General features: G+C 36.9%; 2 protein-coding genes across 11 annotated transcripts in view; one reads left to right on the top strand and one right to left on the bottom strand.

The window, feature by feature from the left end:
* LOC129718514 (blood vessel epicardial substance) overlaps positions 1-15,705 on the top strand; it is a 209,129-nt gene that overhangs the window by 122,551 nt on the left and 70,873 nt on the right. The window lies entirely within an intron of this gene.
* Positions 2,801-5,103, bottom strand: LOC129721367 (transmembrane protein 205). The gene is made up of 2 exons (XM_055674275.1): positions 4,685-5,103; positions 2,801-4,239 (listed from the first exon to the last, which is right to left on the bottom strand). The coding sequence occupies exons 1-2, from the start codon at positions 4,939-4,941 to the stop codon at positions 3,528-3,530; spliced, it is 969 nt and encodes a 322-aa protein (XP_055530250.1). The 5' UTR covers positions 4,942-5,103; the 3' UTR covers positions 2,801-3,527.

Genomic DNA, 15,705 nt, shown 5'->3' with positions numbered 1-15,705 from the left:
CGGAATAAATTCCACTGCCTACATATTTTGACTTAACAAAGTGTTTTGTTACGTTTGTCTTTCTCGAAACTGCGTGGCCACGCCCTTATGGCAAAAATCTACCCTGAACTCGATACAAAAGACTGCGTTTATAAAACTCGGCTTCAGTCTAGTTTGTCACACAATAGCGAGTGGAGTAGAGCTGTTAGAGCTACGCAAAATTGAGAAACGAGAGCTGCATACATGTCATCTTCCAGGCACTGCGGAACAAGTTACCTTTATTTTGCATACGGCAGCAACAGTTATCATCGTACGGTGCAGAGTATTTAGCTGGCATAGCGGAGATCAAACTTTATTATGCGCGGTCAAGCAAAATACTCAATGCTACCGATGATGCGATCATCAGCGTTCTGTAGCACGAATTTCATACTGAAGATTATGGAATCGGTGCTTTTCAGAACTATAGATGCTTGAAGATAAGAGTTATGGGAATTTACGCAACTACTAATAGTGTAAAATTTTCAGGTATTCATGCATGGTTAGTTTTACAGTAACGACCATCAAATATAATATAATATAATATAATATAATATAATATAATATATACATTTTGTCCTACGTCACCATTTTATACAACCCCTAGGGCTGTATACCTTGTAGTATTTTGAATATTTACATTTTTATTTTACAAATTTAGTTACTCGACTACAAAAACTGTTGTTCCATGTTATTTTTTCAAACATTCGGGGGACAAAGCCTTATTTTATTTATGACTCTCGTGCGGATTGGGTATATTGCCCTAAGACGTTATTTTACGTCTATAAAAAAAAATAAAAAAACGTCGACAACCAGAAATAGTGAAATTTGAAATAACTAAAAATTAAATACTCTTGAACCAACAATTTGAACATTGGAATAATTGAAAATGAAATTATTGTAGGTAAATGTCAAATTAAATAACAGTCGGAAATCAAGAATATGCGAAATAAGAACGGATTGCAAAATTTGAAAATAGTACATAAATTGAAAATCAATGTCGTCCTAATTACCTTAACAAAAACTTAGAATCGAACAAAATCAAGGAAAAATAAATACGAAAATTAAAAATCATTACAACCAGCGAATTGTGGAAATCCAAATAGAAATACGACAGGAATAAAACACAATAAATAAGTTTAAAAAATTTAAACAATAAAATAAAACGTCAAAATCAGTCACACATTTACCAAATGCAAAAAAAAAATGACCAAAAGAATTTAAAATTAAACCAAAACATAATATAAGTGCACTCCAAAGACCTTGTTTCCGTTTGCTTGTCATTCAACCCAAAATCGCTTCCGAGCAAATCATGGCAATAAATAGACAATTGAGAAAAACATATCTACAGCGTAGTAAATCATGTCCCCGCCAATTTACGTCGCTCTAGAGAGATCACCATTTGCTCCTCTGCACAGTGTGACCGAAGCTAGGATGATCGGAATGTTAATGAAGATCGAGCACAAAAAAAAAACGAAAAGCCAAAAGTAAATTTAAAATAATCAAGAACACCGAAGCATTTGATATCACTTAACTAGGATTCCAGAGAAATTAATAAATATGAAAAACCAACATCAGGTAATCCCAAAACTAACGAATATGAAAAACAATCGAAAAATAATGAGAATTAATTCGGATATTGAAATGCATGAATGATGAAATACTCAAAAATCTACGTAACAAAAATAAACGTGAAAACAAAAAATCAAAACAACAAAAAAATCGAAAAAATCTGAGAAGCGCGAGGTAAAAAATTGAAAATGAAACATATTCAATGATCAAGAAGAGCAAAATGCAAAATATTCGAAAATCAACAATTCGAAAATCAATAATAAACGAAATATAAATATATTGGTAAATTTTTCAAAATCGATAGTCAAAAAATAAAAAATCTAAATGAATAGTTTAAGAAATGACAAAAAAAATAACAGAAATCGAATAAAAAAAACGAAAATCAAAATTGAAATAAAATAAAAAATCATCTTAAATTAGAATTTAAAAAAAATAAATGAAATTCGTGAACATAATGTATAAAAAAACTAAATTAAGAAGTAATTTACCTTTAAAAATAACAAAATAAATAAATAAAACGTCCAAAATATCAAAACTTAGAATCACAAATCAACAACTCAAAACAAAAAAATTAAAACAATTTGAAACCAAACCAAAAATTGAAAGTGTCTTCTGGAGACCCTACTTCCGTTTGTTTTCATTCAAACCAAAACCTCTTCCGAGCAAAAAATAATGGCCAGTTGAGGAAAAAAAAATTTCCATCTACGGCGTAGTATATCACCATTGGTGTCGCCCACCACTTGCACTTTGCGACCGCAGTTTGACAGGATGCTCGGAAACAGCTAATGAAGATCAAACGCAAAACGATCGCTCGGATTGACGTGGATCGCCCTCTGCAAAAATAAGTAAAATAGAAAACAACAACAACGATCGGCAATTTTGAACAATCGTATCGAGCAAAATAGAACCTCCCGACTACGCACGCCTTTTTCCGACTTCGTAACTCTCGTACGGGTGAAAGGAGGGATTGAATGTGCTCCGATTATCGTCGTCGCCGCGCAGTAAACGCGTGACGTTTATCTGTCACGGGTTTTATTTTTTCTCTTTTATCGATTTGCACCTTTCAACGAAATAGAAAAAGAAAAAAAAACGATACCGCTTCTGAACCAGATCCGACCGACTCGGACACACGCACTATTCTTGGCGGTTCATTGATGATTTTTTTTTGGTTTGGATTTCTTTACTGTTTTTTTGTAAGCATTGAATGAACGGATTTTGATTTGAATAAATTTCTGAATTTATTACTGCTGTCTTCGTTCGGAACGAACGAAGATCGGGCGTAAGTTTACATTAATTGAATTTCTACTAACACGATCGTATACCAGCTGCTCTCTTACGTAAGCTGCTAACTAGGGGTATGGAACACAAATAAATAGATTAGCTGCCACGATTGGTACTAGTTGGGCAAACTATTGGCTACAATTGATTATACTACTTAAACCTAAAGTTATGCTAAAACCCTAAAAACGCTACTTCAGATCTTTTATTCTCGCTTAACAATTTTTTGTTTTGGTTTACCTGTTTTGCTTCCTAACACAGAATTTTTCGAATATTGCAATAAATAGGATCATAAAAACGAAACTTACTAACTAAACCTCTAACGGTAGTTTTAATCTCATCTTGCAATAATCACTAAAAGTTCAGTGCTAATGGATCTGAAGTAGATTTAGTATGTGTGTGTATGCTTTTTCGATGTGACCTTACTAACTTTCGCTAAAGCGAAAAATGGACTAGATTTTGTGGCAAAATTTTGATTCTAATATCTCCCATGGATAATACTGTGCTTACAGCTGGAATTGTCCCCTCCCCCGGAGGGGGGGGGACGCTGTGAACACACGCACACATCTCTCATCTCGTCTCATCTCATCTCAGTCTGTTACGCAGCGCCAGCGCCTGCAACAAAATGGCGTCCTAGTTTATCTCGGGTCGTTCTCACCCTTTCAGCGCAGCTCAACCCGCGAAGCCAGATAGTGCAAATGGATGAAGGTGCACAGTAGGGAACCCATGTTGGTCATCGCGGTCGCCATGTGAATCTGGCGGAAACGCTTGTGCACGTTTTGGTACGGGTTCGAGCGACGCAGCTGGGCGTTTTCCGTGCCACTGAATTGGCCCACTTCCTGGCCGACGGTTTCCCGGGCTTCGAAGTTGTACTTCAGATGCATCAGACGCAGCATTGGAGGGGCCATGTAAAGCCACACGATTAGTTCAAGGGCGGCACACAGAGCCAGCGCCACAACCTGCAGTAGCAGCGTAGGTTCCCAATTGTTTAAAGAAGCCGTACTCAGTTCCGGATGGGCGGCTTGTTGTAGTTTTATAAAAGCCAGCAGTGTTACAACGCTGAGTGCCGTTCCCATGGAGAAATATTTCGGGAACAGGATCTCCTGAATCCGCCCGAAGGTGTGACGTGGCAGGTTGAAGTAGAGCGCCAAACCTGACACGAAGGTCATCCACATTTGGGCCCCAAAATGCATCGCGAAGGAACCGATGTAGGCCAAGGAAACCAGCACACCGGCACGGCTTGCCGTCGGTCGGGCACACTCACTGTCAGCATCCGCCGATTGGCCTACAATGTTCGGCCACAGCACCAACAGCATGAAGGAAACGAACAGCATCGAAATTGCATGCGATGGTTGCGTGGTACGAGTGAGGATCCTGAAACAAAGGAGAAAATTGCAACTTCATTAGTAAATTGCCCCCGAAACATTTCCACGGATCTAATTGTGGGCTTCCTAATTCAACGGTCTTAGAGGTCATCGACACATCACTGGCCATCACCCAGGTAGAAAAAGAAGATTTGCAAAAGAAACTTGGAGTCGGAGTTGAGTACCTGAGCAGTGTGCGAGCAGGGTAGCACTATAGCACTGTGACGTTGCGGTTGGACTCTCGACTCTCGAGTGGCGTACGTGATTTTCGCACAACTCCCCGCAATCGTCACCCCGGTGCTCCCGCGCCCTCCCTTCGCACACCTTCAAGCCAATCAATTGCTGGCTGTTTTTGCCACGCTTCTGTTCCAAGGTGATAACGATTGTGAATCTGCACGCGCAGGATTGACGCATGATAGAGAGCGCGATCCATATCGCGGAAGTTGGTAACTTACTTGTAGGCGGTGCTTCGGCGCAGCTTTTCGCATCCGCGCATGATGCCCTCGAACAGCTTCCTGGTGGCTTCCGTTCCACCAGCCAAAATGTCCCGGTACAGCTCTTGTTCCACTGCGGTGGCACTGGCCACTTTCAACCCACTTTCAGACAATTTAAACTCTCCATTTCGTCGCACACTTGGATCACCTTCAACTCGATCAGCCAACAGCTGATCACTCAGCCTACTAACCGGATGATCCATCTCCTTTAGACACATTTTTATTTTTATATTGCTTCGCTACACTTGACTATTTTATTTTTAATTTTCCAACAAACGGTGCACAGCACGAACAGTTCTTATCACTCCGAACTCAGGCTTTGGTTTATTACTTGCTGTTCACTTCACTGTTGTTTGCTCTTCGATGCGCGGCTTGATTATGAAGCCTTCTTCGCAGCGACCATCGTATATATAAGGTCGAGTTTTTACTACCACACTCAAAGTCGCCTCGATTTGCGCGATAAGCCGGTCTCATCACTACTCTCGCCGATTCTCACCGACGGGAAATACCGCACCGCCACCGTTGGCCACCCCTTTGCGCGCACACACACCACACACTTTGGGAGGTGTGACCGCGAGACTTTGATCATATTTCGTAATATGCACACACGAACGGATGCTTTTCTCGTCATCGTTTCCCGATTCGATCCGGCCCACGTGATGACGTCGCCGGTATCGATCGGCAGCAGTTAGGAAACCCGAGCGCCCGATGATGCGTCACGATCGACGATCGCCGTTTTGATCCACTCGCGTGGTGATCCACTGGGACAGCGCAGATCGGCGTGACGTTTTTCGCACGTGGTTCGGCGTCGGCTTCTTCGTACGGTCGGAAACTCCGGCAAAACAGTGTGAAAATTATTGGCACAGGAAAAGGGATAAATTTGCACCTCCATGTGATTGCGCTATTTTTACCCAGAACTGCTTGTTGGCAGATCGTCAACTTGGGCATGTGACTAATTCATAAATACCGGACAAGAAAAATTATCATTTTGAAGCTATCGAAAAATCTACTTCGCTGCTGATTTGAATAGCTACAAGCAGAAAAATTTTTCTCCACTCGGGACTCAATCATCTATACGAAAACAGATCGAATCAGCCAACAAAATTATTATGCACAGCAATACCTTTTTCTGACATCGCTTACCACCCGTGGGGGCCTTTTTCGAGGGACACTAACCACCAGCATCCCTCTTCAAAGAAACGTCCATCCGAAGTTGTTTATTGGATTTCACAAAACAACCCTTCATTTTTTATTTCGGTTGTCCTGCCGGGCAGTCGGCTAGTTAAAGTTTCCCACCGGATTCACGCGGGAAACGAAGCGAATTTAAGCTTGATTTGGGATAATATTTTTCGTTTGGACTTCTTGAGTCGTAGCCTCAACGTTTCTGATTTGGACTGTTTGGATTTGAAGAACATAAAATTTCACTGTCTTTAACTTATCCGAACCTGTTCTTGTTTTTGGTTATTAAATGTTGAGCACGATTAAAACCCATTTTGTTTTCCGACCTTCAGACGTAGGACTTTTCGAGATTATTTAAAATAATTTGGAATCATTTCGTTCTTCGGCTTTAAAAGAATCTTAAGTTGGTTTAGGATTATTCGTATTGGCCTATTCTAGTTTTCAGGAGCGTTTTAAACGATTTTTTGCCTAAATTGAGTTCCATGTTAGGATGGCAATTGTTGGTGTTTGCAAGCATTTTTCGTGATTCCAACCTCATTTGGATTCTCCTTAAGCTTTCAGCAGTTTTTTTTCTCAGATTTTTTGAGATAAATTTGGAATTTTTTTTTTTCAATTTCAGCTTTAAGTTTAGTTTATTTTCAACAAAAATATATGATTAAATTTTTGGAATCAAAATAATATGCTAAACATTAAAAAAATCATTCCATTCAAAAAGTACAGCGTAAGAACTGAATATCTAAACTAGTATTGCATGTAATATTATCGCTTTGAAAACCTAAATGGAACAAACACTAAATCCAAATTTATGCTTACTATATGACTCTTGAGTCTAATTTTTTCCCATTTTTGGCATGTTGTTGGATAATAGGAGTTTGAAGATCATTTTGTGAGGTGAAAACTAATTTCTCTCCGTGTTAAAATTTGAAATCCAATTTTCCAAAAGCATTATTCTAAATTAAAAACTGCCATTTTGTAACATAGATTTAGATAAAATTTCTATAAAAGATTGTGCTCACTCACAAAATTTGCAAAATATATGTTTTTTTGATATTTTTATTCCCAAATTACTGGAAAAAAGTCGCTGTGAATCAAACTTAAATGATAGAACACTACATGTTGATTAACAATTGATTTTCATAATACGCACTTGGAATCATTAAAATTTATATAGAGTTCCTCAAGGATCACATTTGAGGTCTCATATTTTTATCTAATCAACATAAAATTTGAACAAGCTAAGGGTAGATATTTTTGACACTGAAATGTCGAGTTGCATCCAGGTAATCACAAGAATTACTGTGTCGATTAGAAGGAAACTTATTGCACATGGTCAATCACCGAAAAAAGGAATTAAATTTCCCCTTTAAACCGGTCACCACATGAAAACCCATATTGATCCAAGCAATGTAAAGGGTAAATTTTTCAAATCTTTTTTTTAACTTAATGAATTAATCATTTCTTGTGTGGATTATTCCTAGCATTTTTCAAGCGTTTTTTTTTTCTTTGTGATTCGTAACTGTTGACCTTTGGATGTTCTTCCTTTATACAAGATCGTTTACCGTAAATTTATTTATTTTATAAAAGTGATTGATCTCAAAATTGCGTAAAAACGTGTACAAAAACGAAAAAAATCCCGCCGTAAATTCTGAGCCCGTTTCGGTTTGCAATTCTGAGCTAATTCGGTTTTTTTTTTTTTCCATTTTTGGCTTAGCTTGGGATCCATCTATGTTTGGTAATTTATGGCCTTTGGACTCACTTTTTCAAGCTCAAATTAGACTCATTCTCTTTCCTGGTTTGGGTTAACTTCTAGACAAATGTTCAAATTTAGGGCTAATTCGAGTTCACGTTTTATTTTCTATATTTTGAATTTATTAGAAGCGATATTTAGTAAATCTGAGCTTCTACTTATTTGAATGAATTTCTCTGATCTTGGGATGCATTTTCAACGATTCGCAGCTTTAATTTTTGGATCTACACTGAAGTGGATTTATCCCTTAAACGCAATGTAGCCATTTTAAAGAGTTTGAATTTTCTCTGGTTTTCAGAAGAATTTTCGTAGCTTACTTTAGCAGGATGGAATTCTTGTAACGAAATGTGTCCTCCTAAAATGTCCTAAAACTTGTGCTATAATAGTTAGCATACCATTTCAATAGTAACTTAATGAAAAGCTGAGGTAAAAATCTATCATTTATAGTATGGTTATCTTTTCAATTGCAAACCAGTCAAAAAATTTACTACAAATAAATTCGAAATGTAGCGATTAACCAATCACGAGCTCACTTCACTGTTCACAATGTTTATTTTATACCCATGTTGTTAGTGCCCCCACCTTTTTTCAAGTTATATTATTCATCCAGATTCGCAAGACTTAAAGAGAGTTAATTCCGCATGAGTATGCTTGAAAACAGCCCGTGTTGTGCCAAGTTTTAAATCAGGTGATCCGAAATTTACAAATAGTTATCGACCTATTGCGGTGTTGCCAATGATTAGTAAAATTTTGAAACCTTTGGATGATTGCTTCAAGAGTGTCAATGTTTTTGTTCTCCAACAACCTAATCTATGAACGACAATACGGATTAAGGGTTTGATGCTGTGTTCTCACCACCACATGTGAGCTAGTAAATGAAACTGCAAGAACGATTGGTAATCGAAAATATGCAGGAGCGTTACTTCTCAAGGCGTTCGATACCATAAGTCAAGAGCTTCTACTCCTCAAACTCGAAAGCTATGGTATAGGAGGGAACGCATGGTTACTCTTGAAAAGCTACCTGACTGACCGACAACAATTTGTGACCATCACTGACCTAAAAAGTAATCGCAATCGTATGACGTTCCACAAGGTAGCACTCTAGGACCACTGTTGTTCGTTAAAAATTTACTTTTGATTATCTTAAGAATCGTTCTTACTTAGACTTTTCTGACCTTTAAAATAGTTTCGTGATAGTTCTACAATGACAAGTAGATACTACAATGTTTTCATAAAAACATATTTTCATTAGCTTTTTTTTTTTCAAGACTTCAGTCTCATCTTTAAGTTAATTACAAACTTTTTATGCGCTTCAAACTGTAATCATAATCTATTTTAGAGATTAGAAAAAACTTGTTTTATGGAATCTTAGATTTGATCATGATTTCTTTTTGTTCTTTTGTGTTTGCTCTTTCGTGTCTCTTTTTGTCTTTTGTGTTTGCTCTTTCGTGTCTCGAAGAATTATTTTCTACTTAATTTGGGATATCTTTTGTGCCTTTTCTGACATTGTTTATCGCGATTCTGACTTTTTTTAGTACTTCTGTACCTAATTCCATTGTCATTTTTTTACATAACTTTAAACTGACATAAATATATTTTCGTAATTTGGGACTTTAGGGATTGTGAGTCTGACTGTAACTTTTTTTCTAATTTTAGGAAAACGGTTTATTGTGTTTCAACCTTTTTTTTTTTTTTGTTTCCAACAATTTAGATATTAATTTAGGATAATTTTCATAACCTTTTCTTTGAGTAACCCCATTTGAACTATTTTTTTTCCTTTTCGTTTTTATACGCCATTCCGAAGTCAATTGGGGATTATTATCTATTTTAACAGTCTCTGGTCACTAGAAGCCTTTTCAGACACTTTTTTTCTCTCGTGACTAAAATCGTTTCGAACGGATAACAGCCTTGATATTTGGAGTCCAAATTGAAATCACACGTTATTTGTTCTATTTTTTAAGTTTTCTTTTTTTTGGTTTCATACTAATATTTTCTGCTTCATTCTGATTGTAAAAGCGTTATTCAGTGAATTGCGTAATGCATATTTTTTACACAAAAGTTTTGTAGTTGTAGTCGTTTCGCTCGCTCGAGTGCACAACGGCACGCCCACCGAAAGTATATATCTCAATAGTCACGTATAAAAGTTAGCATGTCTTCATTGCCTGTCAGACCACTGGTGCACAATTGGTCCAGAAACCAAGTTTAGGGGGAAATTTAGGCCTAGAGCTCTAAAACAATGGTTTAGAGATAAACTTTCTTCTAGAAAGTTGTTGCATATGATAAAGAGAAACAATTTGCAGTTCTGATATCGTAAATATCTCAATTCTACTCAAAGTTATTAATGTTTTTCATAAAAAAATATGCGTTTTTCATTTGTTTGTCATTCTTTTTGGGGCAAACATAGAAAATATCTCTTGGTCTCATTTCGAAGGGTATACTTGACTCTATAAATGGAAGAATTTTTTAAAATATGTTATTTTAAAATTTGAGTAAGGCCGTTACAAATTTTATTTTCATTTTATGTCACCCCCCCCCCCTTCAAAAATCTTGAATATTGGAAGGGGAAGAAAAAAAAGCTCAAACCGTTTTGTTCATTTTATTGGTTTTCTGACAGCATAAATGCTTTATTTAGCAACGAACAAGTCCACTGACAGCGAGAGTGTCGTCAAAAGACAAGCGAAATAAATAATAATAATAAAAAAATATTATTTTTCAACATTTATTTGAATGCAAGTTACAAACGTCATAACTTTCACACAAACTTTGATCAAAGATATTCCTTTTTTTTCGTCTCGGTGTTATTTATTTTTTGCCACCCCCTTTGCTAACTTTGATAACCTCGGACATAAAAAGAATTCGAAATTTGTATCAGCCTAAATTCAATTTAAAATCATGACAAAAATTTCAATAATTTTATATGTTACGCATAGAAAAGCACATAGTTTAATTTTTCTGGTATTTTTTCTTACAACTAGAAGTAATCTTCTTTAATTTGATTCAAAAAGATCGAAAATCGATCAACTGGTTCAAAAGTTATGAATTTTTTTAAATAAAATATATCGTATAGCCGTTTTTTATGGTCACCCTATTTCGGAGCTAGTCCTCCTAACAACTCAACGAAAAAATACGGGTTTGATTATTTTCAACATAGATTCATCCCTGCGATTTTGAGCACAATTGAAGTATTTGCGTGACCAACTTCGAAATAGGGTGACCATAAAAAAACGACAGTCGATTCGATGTATTTAATTTAAAAAAAAAACATACCTTTTGAATCAGTTGATCGATTTTGAATCTTTTTGGATCAAATTGAAGGTAATTATTTCTAGTTACAAGAAAAAATACCAGAAAAATAAATCTGCCTGCTTTTCTATGCATAATATATAAAACTATTTAAATTTTTGTCATGTTTTTAAATTGAGTTTACTCAAATTCTCTTTGCCACGATCAGACCACCCGTAAGGTACATTTCGGTTTCTGATTTTTTCTACCTTCTATACCAGGCTTTGGAGAGAAAATCGTGGAGAAGGAGGAGCTATGCAGACGACAAACTGAAAAAGATAAAACGAAACATTTCTTTGCCGTTTTCTATAGCTTGAATAAGATGGAAAGCTTGTGTACAATGCGCTAGTAGCAGAAAAATTTTAAATACTGTAATGTAAAAATTGATTGCCATTTGCATAATGTGTGGAATGATTCTTGGTTTGTCCTTATCTTGACAGCATTTTCTATCATTTTTAGAACTTTATCAGTTACTCAGTTGTTCATGATAGCTCGCAGATAGGCAACAGAATGTAACAATGCGTGCGGGTGGCAAACTCTTAACTACTTCTCAATCGAATGGCTTCACTTTTTTTTCATCTTTCTTTCAACAGTATCAACATTAGAACGTTTCGATCGTATTCCCAAGCCTATTGCGAGAAAAAACATTGACATAAGAAATGCTGTCGTAATTCTACGTTAAGCTTGGGCTCGTGTCTTAAAACAAACTCTTCAACTTTTTTGTGACTTTGGCAATAGTTTGTGAAAAATTCCAAAATTAATTTAAAATCAAATTCTTGTCCAGTCTTTTCAGGTTCTCAAAAGAGATTTTTCGCGAGTCTGTGATTCATTTGGGATCATATTTTGCTGAATTGTCATGATCATCATCCTTAGTATTGTTTTATTTTGCAGGCGTAATTTCCCGATTTGGAGTGATTTTTTCCCGCTTTCAGTTACTTTTTCCAAGAATTCAAATTTTTCAACCTTTAGAAGCGTATTTCTCACGATTCTAATAAAGTAAACCTTATTTGATCTCGTCCCATTGAAAAACAAAAACAATTTTCAGGAGCATTTTTAGAGGGCTCAAGCCAAGAGTTGTTTTTTTAAGGCTACCTTTTATGATTTTTACAAGCATTTTTTGTGATACCAAAAACTGAAAATTCAAAAAAAAAACCCAAATCAAGGCTGAAATAAAATAAATTCAGGAGCCAGTGTGAAAGGCTTCAAGCTTAATATTCCTGCGTGATTTGCGATTTGGAACCAGATTTGGAATCTTTTATTATTTTTTTTTTCAATAACTACCTTTGACCTTTTTTGCTAAGCATTTTGTTTCCTTCTTCTTGTCTTTAGGAGCGTTCTTTTCGTGATTCTCATTTTTTTTTCAGTATCATTCCTGATTTTCAACTTAGTTTGAGATCTTTTCCTTATTTGTTTCTTTGGAAGCATTTTGAGCTGTGATTCTAAGCCAAATTAAGAATAATTTCCATTGTAGAGCCTTGCAAGAGTTTTCTAACGACTCTGACATAGATTTGTGCAGCTTACGATTTTTAAACGATCTTACGTTTATTTCCTAACCTCTAAAAGGCTTTCCTGATGATTCTGAACTCAACTTATCTAGACTTTGAAAAAGCGTTTTCGTGATTCTGAGGCCATTTTTTTATACGATTTTCGACACATTTCAACACTCTTGACACTTTTATTTGAGACAATGAATGAATGCAAAAATATTAAATCATTTGAGTCGTGCATAATGCATAGTGTAAAGAGTTGCCACATTTGCCTTTTCGTAATCCCAACCATTATCAAGTTTTTACGAGTATTTAATATGAAAACAGGAAATTATCTTGTCACGTACACTTTACATCGCAGAGTACAATTCCTAACCTTTCCCTTACCAATTGATAAACAATGCATAACCCTCATCGCTTCCTTTCGAAGTCTCCCCGCTCGCAAGTGTTTCTAAAATAAAAACATTCACTTAAATTTAATCCGATCTGGTTAGCACTATCAAGGCATTAAGCAATTACAAACGCGGATGAGTCCCCAGTTGAGTAACAACAAACAAAAATGCTCTCCATGGCACATGACAGCAGCTTATTATCTCGCAATCGAAACGGTCAGTCCTTGAATGACCCTCACGTCTTCCCATCCTGGATGGTCTTGGTGGAAAAGCTTCACTCCTCCCCGTGTTTGGAATCCAACTTATCTGAAGGACCCGCCCAGATTAAGTGACTAAAAGTCTATTAATAAAACGAAAACAACAATGGAGAATAACCGCGCACGGGTTGGATTCTTTTTGCGAAATTCCGGTTGTTCAATGAAATGAAGTCCCTTCTCGAGAGACTCTCCAGAGCCTGATCCCCGTTAAGCTGCTGCTGCTGCTGCTGCTGCGTTCTCTTCGATGGGTTTTAGCGTTTATCAGTGCAGCGGCATCTGTGTAAAGTAACGCGCCCCTAATGCGACTTTACAAGCGCTTGCTGCAAATGATCGTCTGGCTGTGGTATTTTTTTTTTTATTTCAGCAACAATGGAATCTCCTAACACCGGAAAGTGTCCAGCCGACGGCTGGGCAGACGAAATTTCCCCTGTGTATGTGTGTGTGTGTTCGCAGGTGGCACATGTTTGCACCCAATTGGGTTTTTTCCTGTGCCGACAAAGAAGCGACTATCCAGTTATCGGTGGATGCGCAAAGATTTGGCCGGATCATCGAGTTCCGCTCCGCGCATTGTTTTGATAATATTTTAATTCTTTCCGGTGGACAGCAGACACTGTCTGCGGATCGCAGACCATGCGAAAATCACTGCTTGGAGTTTTACCGCTCAGTTTTGGGTTACTGTTCAATTTTTTTTTCGAACTCTGGTGCGTGAAAGAAGATGAACTCTACGTAATTTGAGCAGTTAGAGAACGATAGGGGTGATACAGCTAAAACGATTCACCTCAATGATAAGTCTCCATAAATCCGACTGAAATCCGTAGGAAAACTACACAAAGGTTCCTGCCACCGAAGCATGACTGGGCAATAATAAATCGTAGGTTCTATCCTTGAAAAACACACGAAACTGTCCACCTAGCAGTGTATTTCTAATATTTTTTTTAGCAAAGCCTGATTTTATGACATTTCTACTATTATTCACATTATCGTCTTGTCTGTTTGTACCTTGAGTGTTTCTTGGCGTTTTGAATTTTGTTTTTTCAAAATGATTTGGAAAAAAATTATACGAAGTTACCATCATTTTGTGCACTTTACATACTTTTAATGTGTTTTCTATTTGCTTTGTATATATTTATACTTGAATAACTATTGACAAAAACGTCCAATTACTTCCATTTTTATTGCGTTTAAAAAGTACTTACAAGATTTCAATTTTTTTTCAGAAAACATTCCGTTTAATTTAGATTTTTTTTTTCAATTCGCTTATTCACAATGTCGAGTAGTTTTGCGAAATCAAATTCCAGAATATTCGTTCATTTTATCATTTTACCTTTCCTTTATGTAATTTTTATAATTCGCTATCATGTTATTTTCCGGGGTTTAACAAGGTTTAGTGAGGTGAGACAGTCAGAAAGAACTTTCCGGAGCTTCCTTTGTTAAAACCGCCCATTTAGGAAGTAGGTAATCCGGAGCAAACACAAAGCTTTTTGTGCAACTGCAGCATGACTATCTCAAAACTGTTGTTGCTATCTATCTATCTATTTGTCCAAGACAAAAACAAACCTCACCGACTTCATTCAACGTCTAGTCCAGAGCTGGACGTTTGCTAGCTTGGGTTAGCAACAGCATCGGCCACTGCAAGCACGTGTAAATTATACCCTCCACAATCCTTGGTTCAGTTACCTTATTTAATTTTTTTCATATCCCCTCGCGGACACCCCATCGCAAAGACAAAACTTCGTTCGATTGTCGGCGAATCTTTTTGCACTGCCCTGCAGCAGTAGGGCCATGCACTTCGAAGCGCTCCCTGCGGTTCTGCACGGCACTGAGGTCGCGCCAACTTACCTCTTTTGGTCAGTCAGACTGACAGAAAAAAAAAACTAAAAAACGGTTACATGGTGTTAAGTTAGGCAAACAGCGACTGCTAAGTGATCCATTGCCGGAGCTGGAAAAAATTTCCCCCCGGGATGCGCAAACATGTTTCGCAGATATTATCGAATTATTATTGCTGGCCAGTTCATAACGGATGCGCTTCGAAATTAAGAAGAAATAATTGAGTGATAAATTGCGGGGTTTTTCTTCTTCTGTGGGAGCTCTGGGTTGTAGTCTGCGAAAGTTTTTAGCTAATTTTATTTTTTTTCTTTTATCTTCCAGGTAAGTGAAAAAAAAAACAAGGCACATGTAGCTTACCGAACAGGCGACTAAAGCATGTAAGTCAATCCGTACAAATCCAACCCGTTTGAAATAAATAGAAAATAGTGATAACGCGCGGTTTCATGTTATGTGTTGTTATTAGAGGTGAGATTTATGTTTACACATTTGCGGGTAAACAGTCACCCGTACACGACTTAGTATACTGTTAAAACAGTCTATAGTGCATTGCTAACACGTACTTTAAGGTGGGGGCTAATCGTAGTCCTCACACCCTGCTGGATTTTTTTCCCAAGCTTAGAACCAGGCGTCAGACTTCTGCTAGTTGTAAGTACAAACAAAGTCACTGTTCCAAAGTCAAACAGTGCCAGCTGACGTTTAGTAACGGAAGTACTGTAAGGGCAAGCTCTAATCTATCAAGCTATCGTTAGTAATTTTTTGAAGTATCCGTCAGTCATAGATTCGCATTTGCTTAGAGCATTCTGATGCATTA

The sequence above is a fragment of the Wyeomyia smithii genome, chromosome 1, assembly GCF_029784165.1.
Source record: "Wyeomyia smithii strain HCP4-BCI-WySm-NY-G18 chromosome 1, ASM2978416v1, whole genome shotgun sequence".
NCBI classification, from domain to species: Eukaryota; Metazoa; Arthropoda; class Insecta; order Diptera; family Culicidae; genus Wyeomyia; species Wyeomyia smithii.
The sequence above is the reverse complement of the archived record's forward strand: the minus strand, read 5'-3'. Positions and strand labels throughout refer to the sequence as shown.

What these genes read in the sequence shown, in the direction of transcription:
- LOC129721367 (XM_055674275.1), bottom strand. Translation starts at nt 4,941, where the DNA reads ATGTGTCTAAAGGAGATGGATCATCCGGTTAGTAGGCTGAGTGATCAG. An exon ending in CGCCGAAGCACCGCCTACAA is followed by an intron (nt 4,240 to 4,684) that starts GTAAGTTACCAA and finishes CCTTTGTTTCAG; the next exon opens with GATCCTCACTCGTACCACGC.